The sequence below is a fragment of the Ambystoma mexicanum genome, chromosome 1p (genome assembly GCF_040938575.1).
Source record: "Ambystoma mexicanum isolate Mex_15411 chromosome 1p, UKY_AmexF1_1, whole genome shotgun sequence".
NCBI lineage: Eukaryota > Metazoa > Chordata > Amphibia > Caudata > Ambystomatidae > Ambystoma > Ambystoma mexicanum.
Genome location: NC_090921.1, coordinates 1167352731 through 1167375398, shown reverse-complemented (window position 1 = coordinate 1167375398; position 22668 = coordinate 1167352731). Strand labels below are relative to the sequence as shown.

Here is a 22668-nt window from a genome sequence, read left to right as displayed (position 1 = left end):
AGACATGATCAAAAAGCGATGGAATGGAATGGAATAACCAAGGTTTATTCTAAGGAGAACTGTGCAGACACTGATTCATCCGGCCAGTTCCAGAAGCAGAGTGCAACTCTTTACGAAGCAGCAATTCAGACAGCACTGATGCAGACCTCAGTAGGACACCACCACACCATGGACGGGGGGCTATGGGAGTGGATATGGTGACGTGATGGAGTTCCAGTGACTGCTACCACACACAGGCGACAGAAGGTGACCTTACTGTTGCAGTTGAAGAAGACCTTCCAGAGCAGGATCCCTTGAAGCTTGAAGGCTGAAATTCAGCAGGAAGGCGACTTATACAACAAGCTGGCAACTACTGAAGTGCTGGCAGAAAACACAGAACAGCGACGGTTCTAGCGATGTTGCCCTCTGGATGACTGGTCAGTCCACTGGGTGGCCCAGGGACACTTCCCAAGGCTCAGGACAGCGGGATCCTAGAGAACATGTCAAGATTGGTTGGTCCCACCAGTCCAACGGTTGAAGCACTGCTCGGGGACTTTGCAGATCAGGTAATCCAGAAGGGCTTTACCGTGCCAAACTCAGGAAGGGATGCTGGACCTCTTTGGGAGTCATCCACAGAGCTTCATTCGGCTGCTCTTCTCGACAGGATACTTGGCTCCATCACTGATCTGAAGTCGTCTTATCCGAAATCCTGTCTGGAAGCATTTCCAAGCCCACCAAAAGGTAAGGATCTGCACCAATGAAATAGCCAGCAGTGGTCCAGATCAGTGTGCGTTTCACTCGTGCCACACACCTAGAATTTCAGGCACCATGGATGTGGAGTGGGGTCAGCCAGCCCCACTCCTTCCTGGGCCAACCTCACACAAAGGCATCACTAGCCCAAGAAAGCAGCAGCTTTCCCGGACAAGTGCATGGCTCTATGTGGGATTTCCTCACATGAGAAGGCAGGAAGAAGGCCAAAAAACAATATGGCCAAAGAACAAGTGAAAATCTTGTGGAGTGACCATTTTAGGGCACTAGCCAGGTTTAGTAGCCATACGTGGTAAAAACGAATATACAAACTAGAAATAACACACAAACGGTAAAAAATATATTTGCTGCCACAAGCTTGACTTTAGGCACATACAAAAATAACTAAAAATCCTAAGTTCTCTAACCCTCCTGGTAGACGTTATTGCGATCAAAAAGGCTGTTTTGAGGGACAACAGCAGCAAATATATGAATGGAGCCGCCATCAAAAAGGTCAAAACCAGATTAAAATCCCAATCTGGTACAACAAAGGGTGTGTACAGAAACTTGTTGAGAAGGCCCTTCAGGAACTGGGCCATGACAGGAATGGTGAAAAATGAACCTTGGTCTCACTCACAGGGGCTCCAAATAACCTTTCACTATGGCAAACTGAAGGCCTGAAGAGGCAAGTGACAGAAGGAACTCCATCACAGTGTTGGGGCAAGAGAAGCGAATCAGGCTCGCAATCCCTGCACCATGTCACAAATCTTCTCCACCTGCACGCAGATAAGAGATCTAGTGAAGGTCTGTGTTCGCGCAGCCAGCAATGCCTCAAGCACCTCATCTGAGAGGTCCCAGTCATCATACCTCATCTCCTCAAGTAGGTTGAGAGAGTCCGGAGTTGGATGGAGGACCCAGCCTTCCAACTGGGTAAGGAGATCCGGATGCCGAGGCAACCGGTGAGGCAGCCAGGTGGTCAGTCCCAGGAGATCCGAGTACCATGTGCTCTTCATGGCCATCAGGATCATGGATGCTCGAAATTTCTTCAACCTCTTGAGAACCCAAAGAATGACCGGAATATGAGGGAAGGCGTAGGGGAGAGGGAAGGTCCAATCAATCAGAAATGTGTCCCCTAGTGCACCGTTCGCTGGGAATTCCCCGAGCGAAACTGTTCGCACTTCCTGTTGGACTCCGTGGGGAACAGATCCACTGTATGGGTACACCAGAGAATTAAGACTTCCTCTAGGACCTCCGGGCACACTTTCTACTCGTCTGAGATCGTGCTCTGACTGCTCAGAGCAGCGACCAAGGTATTCTCTGTCCCCGTCAGATGAACTGCCGAGACCGAGATCTGGTTCCCTCTCAACCAGAACCACAGCTGAATTGCCTCTGTGCAGAGTGGCTGAGAGTGCACCCCAGCCCGCTTGTTGAGGTAATGCATGGCCACTGCGCTGTCTGTTAGGACGAGGACACGCTTCCCTCTGAGAGACGTGCAAAGACACTCGGGGCTAACCTGATGGCCCCCAACTCCAGCCTGTTGATATGCCACTTGGTTTCTCAAGGAGAACAAAGGCCGCTCACCTGAAATTCCTCGCAGAGGGCGTCCCAACCCTTGAGGGATGCATCTGTGACCACTTGGGCCTGGGGCCAAGGTAGCCTGAAAGGGTTCCCCCGCCAACAGATTGCTGCGCGGGTTACACCAGCCGAGTCGGCATACTACCTGGCTGGACACCGAAAGGCGATCAGTGACTGCTACCAGGTACTGTGACCACTGGTCCCTCAGGAGCCATTGGAGGGATTGCATACACAGCCTGGCCTCTGGCACTAGAAAAATACAGGAGGCCATGAGACCCCAATAGGCGGAGGAAGGAAGCCGCAGGAAGAGTGGTGTGGTTCTGAAACAACTGCACCACCTGGGCAATGTTGCTGACTCTCTCCTCGGGAGGAAAGGCCTTCCCTACTCTGGTGTCGAGGACCGCTCCGATGAACTGGAGCCACTCGATTGGCATCAGATGGGACTTCAAGTTGAGGGAGAAGCCCAGCCTGTCCAGTAGTAGGCAGGTGTCTTCCATTCCAGATGAGACCAGACTTGCCCTGCCGACTTCCCTCAGATCAGCCTGTCAACCAGGTATGGAAATACATGGACCCCAGATCTCCTGAGGTGAGCCGCAACCACTGCCATGAGCTTGGTGAAGACCCTTGGTGCGGAGGTCAACCCAAAGGGAAGCACTTTGAACTGCTAGTGCTTGTTGCCAATGAGGAATCTTTGGCACTTCCTGTGCTTTTGGTTTATCCGTACATGGAAATAAGTGTCCTGTAGGTCTAAGGACATCAGCCAGTCCTGGAGATCTAGAGCAGGGTGAAGCTCAATGTCACCATCCTGAATTTGTCGTTCATCAGGAACTTGTTCAACACCCTGAGGTCCAGGATGGGATGGAGACCCCCCTCCATTCTTCAGCACCATGGAGTAACAGGAATACCAACCCAACCCTCTCTGATTGGGAGCTACCTCTTCCACTGCACCCTTCAACAACAGGGCTCTCAGTTCTTCCTGGAGCTCCTGTCCTGGATGGATCAGGGTAGGTGGAGGTCTGTCCGGAGGCCTCTTTAGGAAAAGCAGACAACCCCACTGAATCAACTGCAGGGCCCAGGCGTTGGAAGTTATTTCCTGCCACTGGGGCCAATGCCCTGTCCGCCAACCGGCGCATCGTGGGAGGGAAAAATCAAAGCGGCTTCGAGAGCACGAGTGACCTTGCTGCTTCTGCGTTTTGGCCTCTAGAGGCCCTCCTGCCCCTTCCGGGACGTGAGGAGCGCCTCTGCCCTTGCCTGGTTTGCAGGAGCTGTGCCTTCCTTCTATAGGGCACATAACGTCCATAGCCCCTGCCCCTGGAGGTGAAGCTGAAGGCAGGCTTGGCCGGCTTCCACTGGTCCCAAAGATTTAGCAGCCAATTTCGACTCCCTCAATTTCTCCAAGGATTTGTGTGCTTTCTTTCCGAAAAGCATATCACCTTCAAAAGGCATGTTCAGCAATCTGTTTTGGACATTTGGGGAGAAGCAAGAGGTTTTTAGATAAGCTTGGCGTCTCATCACAACTGCTGGACCCATTGCTCTGCCAACAGTCTGCTACGTCCAGGCCTGCCTGCAACAACTGTTTGGCTACCTCCTTCCCATTCCTCCAAAAGCTGTAAACCGTCCCGCATGCCACCCTCAGGGACACACTCAGCAGCCTGTTCTACTGCTTTCAATAAGCCAAACAAATATTTGGCGAAACCACACGTGAAGTTTGTGGCCTTGAGCGCCATGCTACACGAAGTGAATACCTTCCTGGCCAGGGCGTCACATTTCTTCCCTTTGCAGTCCGAAGGCAGATTTGAGGTGGATGCTGTGGGTCTAGTGGAAACAGTGGTAGTCTGAATCGCCAACCCCTTCGGGGAAGAATGTGTGGCGAGGAGAGAAGGGTCTCCTCATGCCGGCCTATAATTCCCTATGAAATTGGCATTCACAGAGGGAATGGTACAAGGATGCTGCCATAAGGAGGCTAAAGGGTCTGCAATGGCAGGATTGAAAGGCATATGGTTCTCGACTAAGGGACTCTCATTCAAAATGTCGGTAAGATCATACCCTTGAAGAGGGACAGAGGACACCTGCAATCCTAGGATGTCAACTACCCTGGGAACCAGCTCCCTGAACTTCACGCTAGTGTGGGTATAGGGCTGTTTTTGCTGTAACTCCAAGTCTGGAGAAGTATCCAGACTACTGGAATCATGCAAACCCTGAGCAAAAGCCAAGAAAACGGATCTCGACAGTGGCACAAAGGAACCATCGCCGACTGTCTGCACCAGAGGCTTCAGGATGGACTTCAAGGTCGGATCGGTCGATGCCGAGGGTACTTTCGGCGCCGAGGGACACTATGGCCTTCTGGTGACTTATGCCCGACAGGAGTAACACCTGAAGATGCTTTTTTGACGCAGACGATGTCGACAGAGGCTGGCTTGGGGTCGGGAGAACCGAGCGCTGCTTTAGCCGCCAAAGCCTGCTGGTCAGGGGCCGGAACGGCATCTACAGCCGCTTGCGTCTTAAACATTTCTAACATAGAGCTCTTAAAAATCTCCCACTCCTCCCAAGTGGTCGGCCTGCAGAGGGCTTACCTCGTTCCGACGACAAGCTGGACTCACGTTGATGGCAGTGGTGCCGCTTCTTCCACGAGGAAGACTAGGGAAGGCTCCTGGAATGGGACTGCTTCTTGGTGTTCTTATGGGGGTGGGCTCCTCCGTCCCAGCCTCTGAGGAACTGACAAGCGACCGTGCCGGGGACTTAGCAACAGGTCAGCCCAAAGCCAGTTTCCCGGCCCTTTCAGGCCGTGTTGTGACTAGCACCCAGACACCATATAAAGACATCATGGGGGTCGGGCATAGATATTTTGGCCTAACAATCGAGGCATTGCTTGAAGCCCGAAAACCTTGCGGGACATTGTGTCGAGGTTTTGAAGAAAAAAGCATAACAAGTACACTAAGAACGTCAAGCATACTCTAGTTCTGTTCCTGATGCAGCGCGCATGGAAAAAAGGAACCGATTCATGGGGCGTAGTGACGTTGTATATCTATAGAACGCCTGACGTCACGTCTGGAGCAGATTATCAAGAGCCAGAAAAGACAGATCGCTGATCGGCGGCCGAGTTGAGGTCCACTACGCCCCCTGGTGAAAGGTTTTCCAAACAGTGAAGCTGGAGATGAACATCTATCATGATGAGGAATCTGCAGGAGAAAAGGAATCCATTGAAACTAAAATACAGTGGCCACTACCCTACTCAACAACTAAGGTTAGGAAGGTATAATCACACAGTCGAAAATAAAGCCCTTAAACACAGCTCTGTCCTCGAAGCAATATGGGCTACCAGATAACTACTAAATATGGTTGTCCTTTGGGACCCCTTAACCAATAACTAAGGGGTCCAATTAAAAGCCACAGCAGAATCCACAAAAATGAAATGCTTTCCTACCAAGGACAATACTAAAGAGCGCTACACAAACTAGGAACTTCAGAACATTGCAATGCTTATGACAAGCTCCTATTCACATCCCTCCACTGCTCGACAGCGTTTAGCATTGCCATAAAGAGACCAAAAAGAAATGTTATCAGATATGAAGGGTCAGAAATGTAAGGCAGACAACTTGGTAAAGCTTTTACATAAGACAACATTTTTCTTAGCTCATAATGGTTTGAGAAACGTCTCACTATCCCCAACCTAATGAGGATTTTCCATGCCTATCAAAATAAACTAAAGGAAAACACACTAACAAAAGGAATCTGTCCCTCACACTTATACATACATCAAACTCAAAGGGATTATATGGCAATTCAAATATAACAAAATGCAACAAATATAACAAAAATAACAGCTATGTTCAACATCAACTAACACGGGACGGCTCACCTTCCCCAGATTCAAAGCATGGCATATAAAGCAAGTTCTGTTTTGTAGCAAAGTCCTCATCATAAATTTCATCTTGCTCCAAAAGTCTTTCACTTGGACTTTAACCAACAGTTAAACCAGACAACAAGTCTCAAGTATTTATCTCTCCACTTATAGCACAGAGTTCAACACAACTTCTTAAGAAACACAGCCTATCACAATTCTTCTGTCACAACAACGTTTGTCAGGATGATCCCACAACAATTCATGAAACACTTTAGTGACTTTGCCACTTCTTCACACAACCTTCAACCACATAGTATTACTTAAATGATTTCTTCCTGGTCCACTAACCTGCCAGGACTACCACAAAAAGATCCCTATCCTGGTATACAAAGCGCCTAAAACTACTACAAGCACTCTGTTGTGCGGTCTACTTCAAATTCCTGTAACATTGAAATTCACAACTTCTTTTGGGAAAACATGATACACATTGGTGCTGTTTGTTCCACTCTTATTTGCCACAGGAAATGCAAGTTACGCCCCTCGCCTGCTTGATACTCTATACCAGGACGGCCTCTCTCCTGCCACTTTTGTTTTCCCACTTTCACATCAATTAACTGCTGACAAGATTTCTTTATTACACTTGTCCCTTTTTGGCTTAGACAATGCTTGTTGATGTCTTGCTTAAATATTGCCTGTTCCTCACTCTAGCAACAACGGTTTCAATCTTCCTACAACAATGTTCTCTTATTATTTAGCCAACATGGAGTAAATTGCTCTATGAAGTATTGCCCCCTCTTTACTTTGGTAATGATGGTGATGAGTAGCTTGCTTAAGTAATGCCCCTTCTTTACTTTGACAATGGTGGTTATATAGTTCGCTTGCTTCAGTATTGCCCCTTCTTTATTTATGCAATGGTATTGGCTTGTATAGTAATGATTGTAATCTTACTCTTCTTGCCTCTTTACAATTCTTATTTTGCCAATGTGACTTTATATTAGCTTGGTCTTCAAAATTGCTGTCAGCTGTAGTTTACAGAGTGAACCGGGATTACATGGCAAACTCATCAATTTCTGCACACGTTGCCACTGCTCGTTCTGCCTCTTCTGCTGCCTCCAGACTGTTTCGATTTACCTGCAGCCTCTGCCGATCAGGAACGGAGCTGCTCTCACTCCCAGTGCACACCGATGCCCGCCAGCCACCGGGACATCACACGGAATCAGGAGAGCCTCTCTCCCACCTGCCACACCACTGCTTCCCACTGCACGACCTCAGCAAATTAAGGTAATCAACCTTGGAGACTCTCTCAAGGCCGACATCCGCTTCAAAAGGTAGCAGCGGCTTCGGCGTCCTTCTACTGCAACTGTGACTGGTGGTCTCCGCAACTCAACCTTGTTCAAATGGCCTGTACCTGAGGGGGCCTTATATGTTCAAAAGTCCCACTCAGGCGTGGGTCATCGGAACCACTAGACTGCACCTTACAGTTTAGTGCCTCCGAGTCCCTCTTCCTCGTCCCAATACTTCGGGCATTGTGGGACTGGAACTCACCAATTTTCTGATTAACTTTTCCTTCATAAGTAAAAACTTCCAGTTTATTAAATTGACTTTGGGTATTAAATAGATCTCCACGGAAGGGCTTACGAGGGGTTCATGATTTCTCCAGATTTAAGGGAGAATTATATTCAACAGAAGTCAGGACATTAAAGTTCTGACTCCCACATATTTTGTTCTCCTATTGATCACAAAAGTTTTCACTACCATCAATGTGGGAAGCTTTGTGAAGGGAAGTCTTACTCTGAGAATAGACATTAAATATTCTGGCACCATAGAAATCTCCCTCTCTGAAGAATATAAATACAGCGTCTCTCCTAATGTTCCTTTGGAGGCCTTCTCCTCCTAGGGCAATCAACCCGGCTAATACCGTCCCCAGGGTTAGCATCAAGTAGCGGCTGCCTTCCCCAGGTCACCTGGGAGGAGACTTTAGGCAGGGATTCTGAGAGGATTCGTCACACACAGCTCTCTGTCAGATGGGGCAGGAGTTATTTTACCAGTACCATGGAAATGAAAATAACCTTACAAATATTTATTTCGGTCTATCTTACCTGTGTATTTGTACCATGGAGAGTCAGTCGAAGGCACTGCAGCAGGGTCCTCAACAGGCTCTGAAACAGATTCCGACTTGGGCTCCATCATGTGGTCCAAGTCTTGCTCTGGGGTCTCGGGTGGTGACATTGGAGATGTTAAATCTATCAATGACCTGCAAACAAAAGTAGCAAATGAGCAAAAGTTAAAGTTCTCTTAGATATCTTTCAGGAGTGTATGCACGTAATTAGAAGTGTGATGTCACATGTTCTTTTTTTTATCTTCTACAGATAGTTGCTGTTCTAAGGCAAACCTTCCTTTAATTGATTTTAAGTAAGAAGTGATTACAATGTAATGTGCCAAGCCTTAACCTCTCAATCCTATAACAATTTTTCAGTAGCCTGAACACTGTATAGGAAGGCATTTCAGGGTTTGCCTACTGCTATGGAAAAGGCAGCTGAACACATTTGGGTGTACACATTAGCGAAATGTGGGTAGTTCTGATAGGTTTCTTCACACCTCAGACCTGGGGGCTGTTGAAGTCTCTAAGCTGGAAAATAGGGTGTGCAACTTAAACCAAACACTCTCAACTGGTTAATGTATCAGAGCAATAGGTCAGTCTACATTCTTAGGAGCAGATTGGATGGTACCCAAATACAAATAATCAAAGACACATACATAATAAAATAAATCAGCATAATATGTTGTAAAACGTACATACATTTTAATAATATTAAAACGGTGGGGTGATATATGGAATACCACTCTGTGTCTCTTATCACAATTATATGTGCTTTAGTTGCAAGCTGAATTCCAAAAATAGCACGAGTTCCCCTGTGCAATCTATTCAAACTAGGGTTTACACTGTATTATGGAATATGCACTTACTAGTTTTTAGAAGTATTATAAAACAATAGGGTTAAATAAAAAAATAACTTGTTAAATTAGGATTTGTTTAAACATATTAATCTTTACAATTTATTTTCCCTGTTCAGTAGAATAAGGTGGCAACTCAGAACCCACCCTCAGGGATGGTTCTCAAAATCCATCTTAATCGGCAAGTGATTGCACACTATGGTTATCTATATAAATACTTGAACATTACAGAATATACAATCAATTGATGTAGACAGTGCTTAGTCATTACAAATATGATTGTGAGCACTTACTAAAAGTTTGTCGCTGAATTGAACCACTAGTTCTCTAGTATAAAAGGCATCAATGCGAAGGCAGTACATTCAATGGCAATGATAAAAACAAGGCGCTGATGTCCTGCCAGCAAACCGCACTGCCAGTCATTACAGAGCACAATACATTTAGTCACGCTATAACTAAATACACTGGCAAATCATCAACGCTAATACTTCCTACCAGAATATTGCTACAAATTTGTAAAATTTCAATTACTAATATCAATTTTATTTAAAAAAATGTCCCTTTTGTTTTTCCTTTGCCTTTTTATTTCAATTACCTTTCTATGAATTTTTATTCAGTTTTCGGTTAATGTCATGATTATTTGCATGTAACTAACAATTTCAAAATAATCTTTTCATGTCATTGCATTTTTATATTTCTAAAAGGATTTTGATTTGGTCATGTTTCTATGTATGCCTGTGTTGATTTTGTGGCATAAATGGAATAAATTTATACAGCACATACTGGAGACAAAAAAGCACTGAAGAAGCTCTATGTTCTGAGTGCAATACTTGTCGACCAGATTATGCAATAAGTGGTGAGATTAAAAAAGATTGATTTTGTTCACATGTTTTATAAAGACACATATTTTAGAATTAGATTAAAGTCAAATAAGTACTTCAGAACATACACCAAGACATAGCAGTATATATGGAAAAAAGTGGCAAGATGGATTTTCAGAACTAACCCTTTGTGCAGACGGAGCGGACACCCTGTTCTGGTAAACAGGAAAAGATACTGTCTAGCCAAGCCTCTATCAAGATAGCATGACTGAGCAGAAAGGCTTGGACTTAGTAGAGTGTGGGGGTAGTGAAGGGTTCAGTTAAGCACACACAGAGCACTCTCCATAGTTGCAAGCTAGACAGAATGTATACAAATCTAGTAATAATTATTAGTCCTTGAAATAAACTCTATGCAATGAAAATCACAGGTAAGTAAAAAAATATAAGTTACTCACTGTAGTGACTAACCTACCTCTAGTCCATAGTCCCCTTTCCTCCATACTGTATGGGCATCCCTCGCTACGTTGAGGTCCCACACAGGGTGTGGCTTCTTGATAGGCGGGTAGAGCCTGGTGAGGCCCGCCAGATGTCTTAACCACCGGGCTGGAGGATGAGAAGACTACCTCCTCCGAGTTCCGGTAGGCTCCAATGGCCGCCAGGTAGGTGCAGCATGTGTCTACTTGCACCCCTGAGTGTGCGAGGTAAGCTGAGAAGGATAGCACGTCGTCCAACGTGCAGGTCAGCGGATCAACCTCCTTTGACTCCGCCCAGTGACAAAACCTAGTCCACTTACGTTCGTACTGGGTTCTGGTAGCATCACTCCTAGCACCCTGTATGATGTCTAGGTTAGCCTGTGACAGATGCAAATGTCGTAGTGTGACCTGTTCAGGAAACACACGCTTGTTGATGTAATACATGCTGGTGGAGCTGAATGTTTGAATGAGGATCGCCTTGCCACTGATCATACGGAGGAAGGCTTTGAGAGCGTGCCAGATGGCCATCAACTAGAACCATTTGATGTGCGCCTGCTGACGGGACCAAACCCTATGGACACTGTGGCTGTCCAGGGTAGCTCCCCAGCCCTCTAGGGATGAGTCAGTGGTGATGGTAACCTGCAGTGCTGGTTTCAGGAAGGGCATGCGCCTATCCACAATTTGTAGTCCGTGCTCCACCAGACTAGGTCTTGGTGGAGAAGAAGGGGGATGCTGACCAGCTCCGCCTGGGAACCCTTCTCCGGAGGCTGAAGTGTAGCTGCAAGCACCTCATTTTGAGCCTCATGTATGGCACTGCGAGGAGACATGTGGCCATGATGCCCAGGAGGAGTTGGTACCACCATGCCAAGGTCACTGCTCTGCTGAGAAAATGCCCCATGGCCTTCTTGATGGCTGTGATCTTGTCCTCCGAGGGAAACACTCTCTCGGAGCTCGTATCCCAGATGAGGCCCAGGAACGTTAGATTCTGTGTAGGCACCAGCTGTGACTTTTTGGGGTGGATGGAAAATTACAACTTGTGTAGAGTATTCATGAAGGCGGAGATGGTGTGGTGGACTGCCTCCGAAGACCCTGCACTGACAAGCCAGTCGTCTAGGTATGGATAGACATGGTGAACCTGGGCCCTGAGAAGGGCTGCCACCGCATTCATTAGCCTTGTAAATACCCTGGGGCTGAATTGAGGCCAAAGGGTAGAACCTTGTATTGGAAATGAAAGCCCATGATCCTGAACCTTAGAAAGGACCGATGGGGCTGCCAGATTGGGACGTGTAGGTACACATTCTTCAGATCCAGGGAGCACATCCAGTCTCCCATGCACAGTGTCTCCACTATAAGTGCGGATGTAACCATCTTGAACTTTTGAAGAGGAAGGGAAAGGTTCAAGGAGGAAAGGTCTAACACAACTCTCAGGCGCGCCTGGTTCTTCTTGTGTATGGCGAAAATGCGTGAATTGAAGCCCCCGGTGGGAGGCTGGGACTTCATCCACTGCCTGATTCTCTACGAGTGATTGAATTTCCGCCAACAGAGTTGCTGTCCCAACCTGTGGCAGCGGAGGGGAGGAGAGAGGGGAAGGAGGGATCGCTAGGCGGTAGCCTTGCGACACTACTGGGAGGATCCAGGGGTCCGCGCACCTCGTGCGCCAGCACTGGGAGTGAAGGGCAAGCCTGTCCCCCACCGGAGACATGTGGACCCACATGGGCGTGTCATGACTTTTTTCCATCTGAGGCTGGGAAGGGGAACTGAAAAAAAACAAACCTTGTGGGCAGCTTTGTGTTTGTGCCAGTGTTGGCTCGGAGACCTGTCTGGTTGCCTGGTCCATCGTTCCTGCAAGCCCGGAAACCACCGAAGGTCCGACCCTTGTCTGACCGCTGCATCTGGCTGTATGTTTTAGGGGTGATTTTAGTGAGGTTGGACAAAGATTTGGCAGTCTGAATAGTTTTTCTTCTTATCCATTCCTCGTCTGTAGTAGAATGGAACAGGTCGTCACCCTCAAAAGGAAGATCCAGTATGCGCTCCTGGACGTCCAGGTTGAACTTGGTTGCCCGTAGCCAGGCCCCCGTCCTCATGTCCATAGCGATGCAAATAGCACAGTCTGAGGTTTCAATGTGTGCCACCGTGGACTCCATAATGTCTGGCTCTACAAGTTTGCCCTCTGCCTGCCCTGCCTTGAAGCGTGCCTGGTTCTGTACCGGAAGTTCCGAAAGGAAGTCAACGATTTTCCGCCAAAGCCTCTGGTTGACAGCGGCAAGCATAGTGTCCGCATTAGACTGACGAAGATGAAGGGAAGCGTTGGAATAAATCATCTTCCCGTATGCTTCCAGGATCTCCTCCTCCTTACCAAGGAGTGCAGAGACTGATGTAGCCGAAGACGATTGTGGCTTTCAGTAGAGGGAACTGGCTTTCAGTAGAGGGAACGCTGAGGAGTGTGGCTGAGGGTGTGCCAACAGCAAGAGTAGATCCCCCTCCATCTGCCTAAATTTGTTGTTGAGTCGCCTGTTGGTAGGCTGCGCCGAATGGGGTTTTAAGCCACCGGTTCTTAGCTAGTGCCACCATGTATTTTTGCATCGGGATCTCCGTTCTAGCCGTGGGGTGTGTAGAGTGAGGAACTCTGCTAGGACCCCCGCCTCTGGATGTTCCACCTCAGAATGAGGAAGCCCCAAGTATTCTGCCAAACCGGCCTGCTGCTCCTTGAAGGCCTTGGCCGACGATGGTGTGTCTGGGTACTCCTCATCCGTGCTGGTAAGGAGCAGCTGGAGGAGTGCTGGGCGTCTGTGACTGTGGCATACTGACGGGGGCCTGCAGTGGCTGCGGGGCAACCAAGACAGTTGGAGGCGTGGGAGCCAGCGTGGTGGGAGCTGGCAGGGCCAGCACCATGGGCAGGGTCACTGGAACCACGGGCGGAATGGCTGTGGGTGCCAGAGGGAGAAGTGGAGGGAGCAGGTCCCTGATCACATCCCTGAGGATGACGCCCATCTGCGGAGACCTCATGAGGGTCAAACATTTCAAAAAAACGGTCTTCACAGCCCATTGGAGAGCTTGGAGGTGCGGGTATGGGCTGAGACCTGGACACAGTCTGCCTTACTGACTGCAGGGTGTATCTGCGCTGTAACGATGACGGGTATGCCGTAGGACACGTGCCCGGTGAAGACTAGTCCCACCTGGAAACTCGTTCTCCTACCTGTTCCCCAAAGGCGGATGGTGTCGGGCGAGCCACCATTTTATCTGGGCCAGCAGCCATTTGTCAGGCTGCGCTGCACGTGCCTGTCTCGTGGTGCTTGCCGCACTGGGCCTGGCCTCTTCCAAGACTCATGGCAGTGGAGGTTGAGGCCTACCCTGCACCTCAGGACGAGGCCTGGTAGGCTGATTGCCCTCGGCTGTGTCGCCGGTAGTGCTGCGAACAGGCGCCCCCCCTAAGACATTAGTCCGGTACCAGGGCGTAGTCCTGGTAATAGAACCTTGTAGTCCCTCAGAGACATCACCAGTAGGATCTCGTGACCCCCTCGGCCGGTAACTGTAGCAGCCTTGGAACCCGCCCTGGTACAAAAACCTGAAAGGTCCCTCCCGCTGGTGCGCTTCTAGGAAAAGGAGTCGCCTTTGCATGGTGCAGATGAAAAAAGTGCCCCTACCATGGGGCTGGACTTGACTAATTCCTTTAAGACCTCCGGAGGCAGCCTTCCGAAGAGCTCCCTCCACCGAGCTAGCTTGTTCTTCAGAGCTCGCAGTGTAAATGCGTTGCACCCTGAGCAGCCTTCCCAGCCGTGGATGGGGCCAAGGCAGCAGAAAGCATGGGGTCAGACGCAAGAAAGAGCCCCTCGCCGGCTGGACACCTGCTGAAGCCTGCTGACGTCGACCTCCGCTGGGCAGGAACGTTGCGCCGGAGGACAGAGGTATCTGAACAAAGACAAGTAAGAAGATGACAAAAAACACTTCTCTGGAGAAGAGTGTTTGGAATTGCTAGGCCCGAGGCCTAACCCAGGATCGCTAGTGAAAGCGGTCCATTCCTTTCAACGCAGAAAAGAGCACTGAGGAGTGGCGCCGGTGGGCAGAGTCAGGGGAGCGCATGCTCCCTCGGCCGCGGCCCAGCGCACGTCTACATTTGAAGGGGAAGAAAATGTTTTCCTGGTGAAAAAGGTTCCATCTCCCGTTCCGAACGAGGGACGCCCACACAGTATGGAGGAAAGGGGACGGGACGTAGGAGTATATTTAACACTAGGAACATAGGTTTATCAACCATGGGGTGCTCTTGCTAAAGAGCACCAAAGATTTACTTTTTAGACTGTTCGGATTCAAAATACTAGAAAACTGTAATGCAGTAAATAAAGTGAAGAAACAAAGGTGAATAGTAGTAAACAAGCTAGGATCAGATAATTTAATAGCTAGAACAATATTACACTGCTTTATAAAAAATGAGGTCCTTTCACTCAAAAAGTCCTTTCTTGCTATAGGCGATAGAGCAGTGAGCCCTACAAGCCACAATTCCCAAAGTCAACCCTTTGTAGGGAGTTTGAACTCTTAAGAAGGCAGAACAAGTGTTCAGCAAAGCCAACATGTAGGGGTAACTACCCATGAATTACAAGAAATAACAAAGCAAACCAAGTTCTTTTAGGGTTCCTCTCCCAATGCTTCCACTTTAGGCAAAGCTTACTCAGAAGTCCACCAATCACAATCGGGCAAGTGAGAGGTAGGATAGGACTTTTCACCCTTTTAACCCTATGGACAGAGTGGGGGCGAGGGGGAGAAACAAGTATGTAAACTCAAATTCAGTCAGAAAACACTTCTGAGGTGTCAGAATCTGCTGGGCCCTCATGTCCTGTATTGGGTTTAGGGGTTTGCTGGTGCAGGGGTCACTCAGCGTTGTGATTTGGATCAGGCTAGTCAGCAGTTCTGTGGTTTAGCCAAACAGTGCCTTGTGACTGGGCAGAGGGATGACCCTGGCACCACAATGCAGACCACCTCAAGGGATACCCAAGACACGCTGCAGGTGGGAGACCATGATGAATATCCTGTGTCTCGCCAACACTCTACAATATCTTCACCAAGCCACTTTTTGACGATCTTGACAATCTGGGTATCACCTAGACCACGCAGACGATACCCAGATTCTCCTACCACTTACCAGGGATTATGGAAAAGATCTGGCTTTGGTGAACAGAGTCTATAGCATCGTTCAGGCATGGATGGCCAACCACGGCCTATGGCTAAACGATGACAAAACACAGCTCATCATCCTGGGCACCGGAGCCATTATCTCTAAACTCAACCCAAACTACTCAGCATTTATCATCGATGGGAACACTAAGGTCGCCAGAGAAGTAAAAACCCTAGGTTTCTACATAGTCTCGACCCTATCCTTCACCAAACAAGTGAACTCATTGGCCTCAACTAAGGCCTATACATGCAAACTAATACGAGCCGGGAAACAATTCCTATCAGATGACAGTTGCCCAATCTTAGCCAGAGCCCTTATTCTGTCAAAATTAGACTATTGCAACTCCCTCTACATAGGGGCAACCAAACAAACCATCAACAGAATACATGTGCTCCAAAACAATGCACTTAGAGCGGCCGTAAATATCCCCAGGAGAGCTCATATTTCTGAAATAAAACAGAAATACAAATGACTATCTACCCAAGAAAAAAATCAACCTCAAATCTGCCTCCCTCACCCACAAATGCTTAAACAACAAAGCCCCACGTTACCTAGCAGAACGGTTCACTAGAAAAAATACCACTAGACCAACAAGAATAGTCAGCCCCATCTGCGTTCTAGTGCCTAGATTTAAACTGACCACTATTGGAGGATCCAGCTTCCCAGTCAAGGCAGCTCAAATTTTGGAACTCCCTACCTTACACACTCAGACTTGACCAAACGTTCAACAAATTCAGAAAGAACACAATAAAATGGCTCACTGAGAATACTACGTAACACGCACTCTCCCCAAAGGGTACCTACCTCATCCATTGTACCCGACATAGACTTACTATTATGTAAACGCTAGCGATATGATGACTTGCTGTCCGCACACTGTCTATACTTGTCCCACCCGTGGAGTCAAGAAAACTGACTGTTACCATGCTCTGTAAATTTGTAACTTCTGTACCTAAGCTGTAAGCCTTCTTGTCACATGCGCCCTGCTACCCCAGGGTCCGGTGTGCACAATAAATAAATAAACAAACAATATGATCAGTCACTGAGATTTTAAACTTGTGCCAGTGTGAGGAAAGATTTTGTTTTCACATTTCCCTCCATAGATTTCTATGGGAACTCCATTCTTTTTGGTTTTGAACCCTGTTTGACTTTTTGGCGATCAATTAAGACTTCGGACTTACTTCCCTTGCATGTTTTGCTAATTTTTAGCGGGAAACTAACTAGTCCCTAAGACTGTCAGTACTGAGAAAGTAGGTCATCCTTTGTGAATTCTTGTAATGTTACTATTGCACACATCACCTTACGTGAAGTGCAGTTATCGTTTTCCTGAATGGCTTTTTGGTTACTTTTCATATGTGCCTATGACAAGCTAGTGACAGTTGTGATTTTCTTTTACATTTTGTGTCATTTTACTTGAGCATTTTTGCATTTACCACGAATGGCTAATAAGGTGGCTAGCGCCCGAAGATAGCCATGCCACAAGGTTTTTTCACTTCTTCTTTGACCATATTGTACTTTGGCCCTCTTAGGTAAGGAAAATAAAAAGTTACTCAGAAACCAGAAACAGTTTCCACTGCAAAAATGCAGATTTCCCTTTACATTTAGAGCGTATGTAGGCGTAGGTGTAACCATGACCAGCTAACCCCACCCACCGGCACCTCACCACACCTCAGACCTCTTGGTAGCATCACACACGAAACAGTCCATATTAAAAATGTTTTAGTAGGGGGGATTGTTAGTTAAGATTTTCATATTTGTATCCACCCCAGAACTTTTTGCTTGGACTTGGTAATTATTTTTCTTGTCCCTAGGTGACTGGAAAGCCTTTTCCCCTCTCACTTAGTATTTTACTCTATTTACGGGTGACCTTTACATGTATGTGTCTCCATAGTGTGTGATTGGAGTTATAGTTTCCTATAACCTTCGGGCTGATTAATGTACTATGGCAGCACAGAGCATTTCAATGCATGGGTGCTCGGTTGCCTTTGGGCTTCCCTTTTTAGTTTCTCTCATTACCTCTTGGGAGAACTACTGTAGCCAAGAAGAAAAGTGGGATTTCTATCCCCTTTACATTTATTTTAGTGAGCCAGCACACCCCATTTTATGTGGAGGGCTGGGGAGATACCATGTATCCCTTTGCTTACTTACCTGGTAACATTTGTGTTACAATTACAAGTTAACATGAATGGCTTTTAGTCATCATTACTTGCAGGCTGTCAAATCAGCCGCAGTAATTCACAGGCGGGTCACCATTCTGCTAGAATGGTGCGCTCCTCTTTTCACCATTTCTCATTTGCTTGTCGTTTCTTAGGTCTTCTTCTGCCGTCATAGGTGGCAAAGACCTTGGTTGCAGTTTTGTCTTCGGCAGGTGTCCTTTGTATTCCTTGCCGAGGCTCCAGAGTGTCAATGAAGGCAGGAAAGGAGGGAGGAGTCCAAATCTCTGCAGCCCTTTGGCTTTCACCTAGCACGAAAGGAACCAGTCTCTTGTTTAGTTTTTAAGGCGGGGTCTCTTCGGCCCTCCTGGATTAGCCTCCTGCTTGGGGGCCACCCCAATGCTTCTAACTGTCAGTGTTTGCCGCTTTGCTCTTCAGTTTTCGTGTAGCTCCCCTACTGCCATGGAGCTTTTCAAAAGAATTTCAATTTCGCTCACACTTCACTCATGCACAGCTCCCCTGCTGTCGCAATGCTTCTTTTCCTTCACAGAGACTTTCGAACGCGTATAATGTTGTACGGGACAAATCGGCTACTTTATATCCTTGTTATCATTGTCCACATCTTAGCAGTGTCCCGACCGCCTTCGGGAACGAGTGCTCTTTCACTCGCGGTCTCACCTTTATCAAGTATACAGTCTTTTCTCAATGAATTTTGTTCTCATTCAGAAACTCACCTGTCATGGACTTCGCCGCACCTTCCTTCAGCAGCTTTCCCGCCCGACATAAGGGTTTCTACACCTACACCTACCCCTCAGACCTCTCCTGGGCTTTCTGCTTTACCCAGTAGAACAAGCACCTCTGGCCACACGAGTACAGCAAAGGCACACCCCACGGTCCTGTCCGCAAAACCCTCTGGCTCTCTAGAGATACAACCTTCTCACTGTGCTTTCTCCTTGTACACCTGGCAGTCTTACAGCGCCATAGGGCCGTAGCGCCTCACTCTTCAGTACCTTGGTTTGGGCAGCTCTGGCTCTGCTACCTCTCCTGCTCGCCATCCAGCTTGTTCTAATTGCCAAGCATGTGTGTTCCTTTTATATTCACCTGAGTACTTAACAGGCTGCAGGTGGGCATAGATGAAAAACTGCCTGACCCTGCCTGGCCTTGTTAGTGGGACAGGTCCATTGAGGAAGTTGATGTGCCTTGATCTGCATCTTCCTCGTCCCAGTACCATAGTATAGTGGTGTTTTTCATAGGAAGTCTGCAGTCCTCTTAACCTCCTCTTTTTTGCCTCAGTTTTCCAGATGAGTTACAGGGGTTAAGGGAATAGGACTGACAATAGCCCATGAAGGCTATGGGAGGGGAGCTTAGGTCACCATCAGGAAGGGGGGTACCATGTCTCGCCCTCAGGTACCCTCTTTCCAATCCCCAAGTTCCCTCCACTCAGGAGGTCCTCCCTCGCTTGCCCGCCCCCAGGGTTGAGATCCAAAAGAGATGGCCCTTCCCTGGCCACCTGAACAGAGGATAGTAGAAGTGAGTGTACCCTCAGATTTCTCACAAAAGTTACATATGTTGCAAGAGATCCTTGTAACAGTGTTGGTCTAATTAAGTGTGTCTACAACTGAATAAAACTGAATATTCTGGCCAATAAGGTATATTGCCATTGAATTACTGGTTGTATTCTGAAAGTATACCGAACCTGGTTTAACTCTGCAAGAATAGCGTAATGCCATTCTTAATGTGTTACAGGTTTGACTCCCCTTGACTGCTTATTGTAATCTAAATAAGGTTATACTTTGGTTTGTATACCATAAGTATTGCATTCGTTTTTATAATTCTGTTTATAATAATAATTTTATTGTGATATAGTCCAAATGTGGACTTTACACATAATAAAACACAAGACATAACACAATATAAAATACATGTGCAATATATAAAATAAATACATAAAGTACAAAATACAATGCATTGTGTGTTATAAAGCAGTAAAATATATAAATCAAAGGAGCAGATACCGCACTATATAACATGGTATGAGAAATTCCTTTGGCAAAATACTTAAAACTCAGGTAAGTAAATGGAAATGGCTTCTGTTCAATTCCAGATTAATCAGACGGATCAGCCAGTAGTTCATTCAATCAAATACAAAAAGGTGATCTAGGATGTAGAGAAGTCCAAATAATACAACAAAATCTAAGATTTTCCATAATACCACGAGCCAGAAAAGCCCCCAAATATAGAGGCCACAATATCTTTAGTCGGCTGAGAGGTTCTTGGCATGTACCCATACCATGAAAAAAGCAAGCTGTACTGCGGAGGGTTAAATAGTGTTGGAGCTAAGGCAATAGTCCCAAAAGGAATCTATAGTAATAGCCTCCTACCTATGTACCAGTTTGCCAAGCATACACATGTACAACGGCCCCAGATTAACACAATGGGTGAGGACATGTCTAGCTGACTCCATGAGTCCTGGTCGACCAAAGATACAACATGTCCTATGCTCCTGGGCAACCCCTAAACGGGGGCCCACGACTGCTAATACCGGCAGTTGATATATACCCAACTTTAGGATGAAATGCCTTACTTCAGGGGCCGGACACAAAAGCAGATAATGTTGGATCTTCCAATATCTATGTACAACATGGGACACTGCCTTGTACTCTTAACTTAGACAAATGGGTAAAATTGCCACACCAATCCCATCTGTTAAGTTTGCGTTGGTTTATAGTGGTATTTTCGAACCTATTATTTTCAAATGCCATTTGACACAATTTTGGCGAAATGTATTTTTTCGATTTTTTTTTTTTTTAAATGGGGTGTTCCCCCCCAATGCCGTTTTTTAACACTTTTTTTTACGTACGAAACAAAAAAAATAAAAAAAATAAATACATTCAGAAAAAAAATCAGCAAAATGTTTTCGACAAAATGGTATTTCGAAAATATGTTTTCGAAAATATGACCGATACCGTTTGTGTTCACAGGATTTTTTCAAATGGGCATACAGAATATCTCTCTTTTTAGCAACAGGCCAATCAATCTCAGGGAAGAGGTTTTCATTCAAGCTTTTAAAATGGAAACCTCGTGGGACCCTCTCAGAGTCATAGTTGCGTCCGCCCAATGCGAGTAATTTGCAGATAGGGCGGCACATGCTTTCAGATAAAAGCGTTATATTATGTTTATATGATATGTGATAGCACCTAGCTTCCCCAAGATTTATCTTGGCCTAATTGTATTTAAACAAACCCTTTATTTTTTCAATACATAGTGTTTGTTTCTCTTTGGACCATACGTGTGCTACAATATCTTTATGCCAAGCTATAGCCCTCGCTCTCTCCTAAAATAAGTGGTGTGGCCTTGGCCCTTCCCGCTTGAACATGCATTCCTGCTAGTGGGGTCATGTTTTAGTATTTGTAGGCTTCCTTAATGGTGGTTTCTATGCATCTGGCTATTCAGGCTTTGGAAGCCTGTAAGCCCAGAGAGGAACCTCCGAAAAATGACCAAAAGTGCTTCAGACTTCCTAATTTCTTTGCTCCTGTCTAGGTAGAACATAGTGTCCTAGGTACATCTAAGCAATATAATACCTTGTCTGCCTAAGATCTAGGTTCTGGAAAGAAGGTGGAAAGAACAATTTCCCTGATTAAGACGAAAGGAAGACGGACTTTGGTAGAAATGCAGGCGCAGTCTTAAAACCACCATGTATCTGTGGAATACTGTGTATGGTTCCTTGGCAGAGAGGGTTTGAATTTTGCCACCACTAAAAGAGCCATTTTACACGTGACCAACTTATTATATGAGGACAGTGGCTCAAAGGGTTTATGAGCCAGCGCTGCTGGAAGCACTTTAAGTTCCCAACCTGTATGCGGTCTGGTAATCGGAGGATACAGTCTCGCTAGATTTGACCACTGGGTTTGCTGAAGATAAGACTAATTTGACTGAGGTTTTGATAGGCTCCAACAGATGACAGGTATGTATAGCATGCATCAGCATGTACTTCCATATGGGCAAGACATGTAGAAAAAGATAAAGCGTCATTCAAGGAGCATGAAAGGGAGTTGACGTTATTGTCTTTAGCCCAAAAAGAGAACCGAGATCACTTGCTTTTGTACCAAGTCCTGGTTGATTCCTTGCGAGCATTCTGAATTGTCGATTTGGCTGAGAAAGGCCAAGGTACCCCAACGTTGGCTCGTCAGTGGGCCTTATCTGGGACAGATGGGGAGGGTCGGGGAACTACATTTTTGATGGCCAATGAGGAGCTATTAGAAACATGCTGCAGTTCTCAGAGCTCCTGATCTTGCCGACAACTCTTTGTAGGAGAGGGGCTGAAGGGAAGGCATAGCACCACAGACCATCCCACGGTATCTAAAATGTCTCTTCTTGGATTTCGTGACCAAACTTGTCCAGGAGACAAAGAAAGGACATTTGGTGGTGTTCTCCGTTAGGAATGTTTTATCTTTTTAGCAACTTTCCCTTCATTTTTATGAACCTGCAAACCTTTTGATTTGCTTTTTGAATCTGATCTGAACATTTTACAATTCAGTGAAACCTTCAGCTTCACGACACTGGCTTTTGCTTATTTGTAGTAGGGAAACCGACATGTCCTTTAGGCTGTCAATACTGGGAAACATTGTTTCCCTTAGTATTTTGACTTTTCTATCACTATTGGTAACTTTCCATCATTGTACAATGCATCTCACAATGCAGTACAATGGAGTACACTTTTTGTTTTGCCCTAGACTAACACTCAGAGGATTTTTGGCAACTATAGGTGTGCCTAATGGATAAGGTGGTGGCAGCAGTTACTTTTTGCTATTTCTTTGCATATGTTTTTTTTAGCCTTACTGAGTGTGGCTACCTACTGTGGCTATTGTCCAAACATGGCCGTGCCACAAGGTTGCCATTTGTCCCTTGGCCATCTTGTCACCAACCCTTCTTTCTGACCTGTCAGGACAGGAAC

The 22668-nt window shown here is 46.6% G+C and overlaps 1 protein-coding gene across 4 annotated transcripts in view; it reads right to left on the bottom strand.

Moving 5' to 3' along the window:
* The window catches only part of KMT2B (lysine methyltransferase 2B), a 1990704-nt gene that overhangs the window by 320635 nt on the left and 1647401 nt on the right, over nt 1–22668 (bottom strand). For all 4 annotated transcript variants that reach the window (XM_069604859.1, XM_069604860.1, XM_069604861.1 and 1 more), the window contains one exon: nt 8245–8399. In XM_069604859.1, coding sequence (XP_069460960.1) covers nt 8245–8399 — 155 coding nt within the window. The remainder of the gene's footprint in view (nt 1–8244; nt 8400–22668) is intronic.